The sequence below is a fragment of the Calidris pugnax genome, unplaced genomic scaffold (genome assembly GCF_001431845.1).
Source record: "Calidris pugnax isolate Ruff unplaced genomic scaffold, ASM143184v1 scaffold36, whole genome shotgun sequence".
Taxonomy (NCBI): domain Eukaryota; kingdom Metazoa; phylum Chordata; class Aves; order Charadriiformes; family Scolopacidae; genus Calidris; species Calidris pugnax.
The window spans coordinates 1,028,181-1,031,736 of record NW_015090825.1 but is presented as its reverse complement, the minus strand read 5'-3'; the positions used below and the strand labels follow the sequence as shown (position 1 = coordinate 1,031,736).

At 49.1% G+C, this 3,556-nt stretch overlaps 1 protein-coding gene across 1 annotated transcript in view; it reads right to left on the bottom strand.

The window, feature by feature from the left end:
- Positions 1-3,285, bottom strand: part of MFAP5 (microfibrillar associated protein 5) — a 12,083-nt gene extending 8,798 nt beyond the window's left edge. Inside the window, exons 1-2 of the mRNA XM_014940187.1 lie at positions 3,137-3,285; positions 2,646-2,708 (exon numbers count right to left, since the gene is read on the bottom strand). Coding sequence (XP_014795673.1) covers positions 2,646-2,706 — 61 coding nt within the window. The 5' untranslated portion in view covers positions 2,707-2,708; positions 3,137-3,285. The remainder of the gene's footprint in view (positions 1-2,645; positions 2,709-3,136) is intronic.
- Between the last annotated feature and the right edge of the window lie 271 nt (positions 3,286-3,556).

Below are 3,556 nucleotides of genomic sequence, written 5' to 3'. Positions count from 1 at the left end.
TTTTTTTTTTTTTTTTTTTTTTGAGATGATGTCCAGGAGACACCACTGCCCTCTGCTGAAGAGAGAAATTATCTCCTCTCTGCCTCAGCCTCCACTCTGTCTGGGTTTGTTCTTCAAAGGCTTGGGGATACAGCAAGTCCTGATCCTATCCCTGCTGCCTCCACCAGGATCAAAGGCCAGGCACAGGGACAGACACTAAATACCTCTGGATCTGCTACTGGACTTTGCATTTCTGAAACCCCATTTGATGCGTTTTGACCACAAATTGCACGTTGCCTCTTTGCTCCGGAGGTTGGTCAAAATCCCTAACTCCATCTTATAAAAGACACAGCTGAGACGTGGAAATTATTTGCTTGGGGCCACAGATTGAGTCATTGGCACAGTAAGAAACAGACTGCAGGTCATGTAGCTCCTTGGGTATGTAGTTATCTGGTCCATCATCCTGCCTCGGTACGGAGCACAAAGCAGAAGATCTTTCCCCTCTCAGCCCCTGGGTGCTCTGGAGAGGGAGAACAATGAAGGTTTGGCTGTGCATGCTGTGTGGAAGAGGAGAAACTGAAACTGAGCTGGACTGTTTGCCTGTCCAAATATAAAGGGGGAGAGAGCTGCTTCCTACAGCAGCCAGAAATAGGAAAATATTTCCTGCTGTGCTAGCCACAGAGGAGGGAAACGTCTGCATAACTGGGGTGGGATGAAGGAAGGAGTTGGCAGAAAAAAACCCCAATGATCTGGGGCACTGCAGGGATGTGTGCAGGACCAGCCCAAAAACCAGCTCACCCTGGTGCATCTTAGGAACTCAGCCTTTAGCTTTAGTGGGAGCACCGCGTGGGCAAAAACTACCAGGTCTGGAGCTTTTGTCCTCGCTCTTCCTCATTCCAAGAGCAGTTACTCGCCGGCTGAGGAGGGACCCTTGGGAACCCAGTATAATCCTGCTCTGCAGCCTTACAGGAGTCCCTGGACCCTGCTGTTCCCTTCCCCACCCAGCTGCCAGCAAGGGCTCAGGCTGACCCAGCGACGGCCAGACGTCTGTAATAACTTACGTGCACGATGTACTGCAGCCCAAAGCTTTCCCTGTTCTGGCTACTCTCCTAATGGTAACAAGTAGAGGGAAAAAAAAATTATATCCAACACTTTCTCATTTGTTTCTGATACAGACAGAAAGACAGAAATTCTGAAACCATTGCAGAAGCCAGTGGTGCTGGATTTGAACCAGGAGTCATATGGGAAAAGGGGGGAGGCTCCCCCCCTTTTTTGTAACATTAAAAAGTCAGCTCTTACTAGTTTTTTTTTTTCCCCTTCCTAGGAGATAACTAGAAAACTGGTCCAATCTAAAACAACAGAACACAAGTGAAGTGTATATGAGGAAAAGAGACAAAAGAGGTGACTTGCTTATCAAATTCTCAATCACCTCAATTCATATTTGCTCGGGTACCCAGTTCATATGCTTTATAAACGCTTGGGTTTTACTGTTCATGTTGCAATAAATTCATCCTTGAGGTCTGAGAAAACCGCAACCCCAATTCACCCAGCCTGCAGCTCACCCAAAACCAGAAGAGGCAACGACAGACTGGCTGATGATTCCTGCATTTTTCCAAGTTAAACAAAAAAAGCCCAACAGAAATGCTAAAACAAAATGCACAGAAGTAAGAAATCTTCCTTTCAGGCCTCCTTTACCCGTCATAAAAACCACAGCATTTTTTTCCACATCTAACTTCGCAGGCCACCTCCAAGCACATCATCTCCTGGATGCCTTCCTTTCCTGGTTCACAGTCACAAATATGACATCTTATACGGGGCACCTTTACAGGAAAAAGTTCTACTGGGAGCAGAATCAGGCTTCAGCATGAGGGGAGGACCAAGGAGAGCTGACTGGAAAGACCCCATTTGAATGTGATAGATGCAGTCATTTGTCTCCTATGTACAGCCTTTCCCAGGTGAAGCTTTTTCCATTCACTGAATTATTCCATCCTGAATTGTCCCACTATAATGTCTGATCCTACCCTCTTGGTTTTTCACTTGGTTTTGCTTTGGGTTTTTTTTAACAAATTTGATCCCACCTGAACTTTTGCCAAAGTAACAAAGAAGTGGAGTAACAAAACAGAACAACGACGAAAGCAGAGGGTGGTTTGAACTACAGAAAGTTAGGTTTCTCAAAACAGATATAGAAAAAACTACAACAGCTCCTGGTAACCGAGTGGCCTAAAATGGGGCCATTCCAGCAGGAACCACTAGTACCAGCAAACGTTTCACAACTGTGACAGAACAAGGTTTGTGGAGCGCTGGGCAAGGCTCTGCAGGTCACGCAAACGCAGGTGACACAACAGTCCACGGTAAGCACGAAGCACAGCTAACCCTCTTCCTCAACTCCACCTGGGTGTTTTGCTCCCCCAAACACCCCTGCAGCAGAGGCTGTGGACCTCTGCTTCTTGCAGCTCCCAGCACTTACTGGAGAGGGGACCAGGGACGGGAAGGAGTCCCCAGTTCCTAAATCTTCCCTTACAATCCTATATGCACCTTGCCTTTCCTGTTCAGTCCTTCCCCCTTCACTGTCCATCTACGTGTCTCTGGCTTTCTCCTGAGGTCATTGCACATCAGCCTGCAGGGCCGGGGGGGAGAAGAAATCCCCCGGCGGCGTAAGGACTCACCAGCTGGGGACAAGGAGAGTGCTAAGAGACACAACAGTATACAGGCTCCAGAGGTCTTCATCCCTGTGGAGTGGAGGAGAGAGGAGTCAGAGGAAAGCCAAGGCAGGAGCACCCTTCCCTATAACAACACAGAGACTCTTTGCTTTTCACCATTTCCCTCTCAAGACCACTTGGTCCAGCCAAAAGGGGGGTCCAGCCAAACGGGGGTCCAGCCTCCCTCCCACCTGTCTCCCTCCTCATCTGGCCAGGTTTCTGGGTGTTCCTGAAACATTTTGGACCCAACACAAAACTCCATCTGTTTTCTTTCTCTTTCCACCTCCTTACTCGTCTCCATCTCTTTTCTCCTCCAGGTGGCTAAGCCCCCCTCCTCACATACACCCAGCATGCAAAGGAAAGTTTCTCCTTGTTATCAATCATCTCCCTCCGCTGCCTTCGACTTTTAAATTATCTGGAGGAGCGGGGAGAGAATAGATAGGGTCCCCATCACTTACTGCAGCCCTCGGTCTCCGCTCCCTGCAGCAGCAGACGCTGTGTCTTCCCCCTTCAGCGGTCCCCCCCCACTTTGGCTATGGGGTAAAATCACATGCAGCCACACCCGGAACACGTTCTACTTTTGGTTGTCTTCAAAATAGGATTTTTGGGACAGAAAAAAAAAAAAAAAAAAAAAAAAAGAGAGAGAGAGAGAAGGAAAGAAAGAAAAAGAAAAAAAAAGAGAAGGCAGGGAGATGGCGGGAGGTGGTGTCATCATGCAGCTGGAATGAGGGGGGGGTGAGGAGCAGCAGCCCACACCCTCATTCCAGAGTTTATTATCCTCCGAAGGGAGCCCGCTCCTCCCATTCCCCCGGGACGGGCCAGCACCGGGTTGCTGGGGCTCCGTTACGGCCCCGGCGGCTGCCAGAGCCCACCGGGGA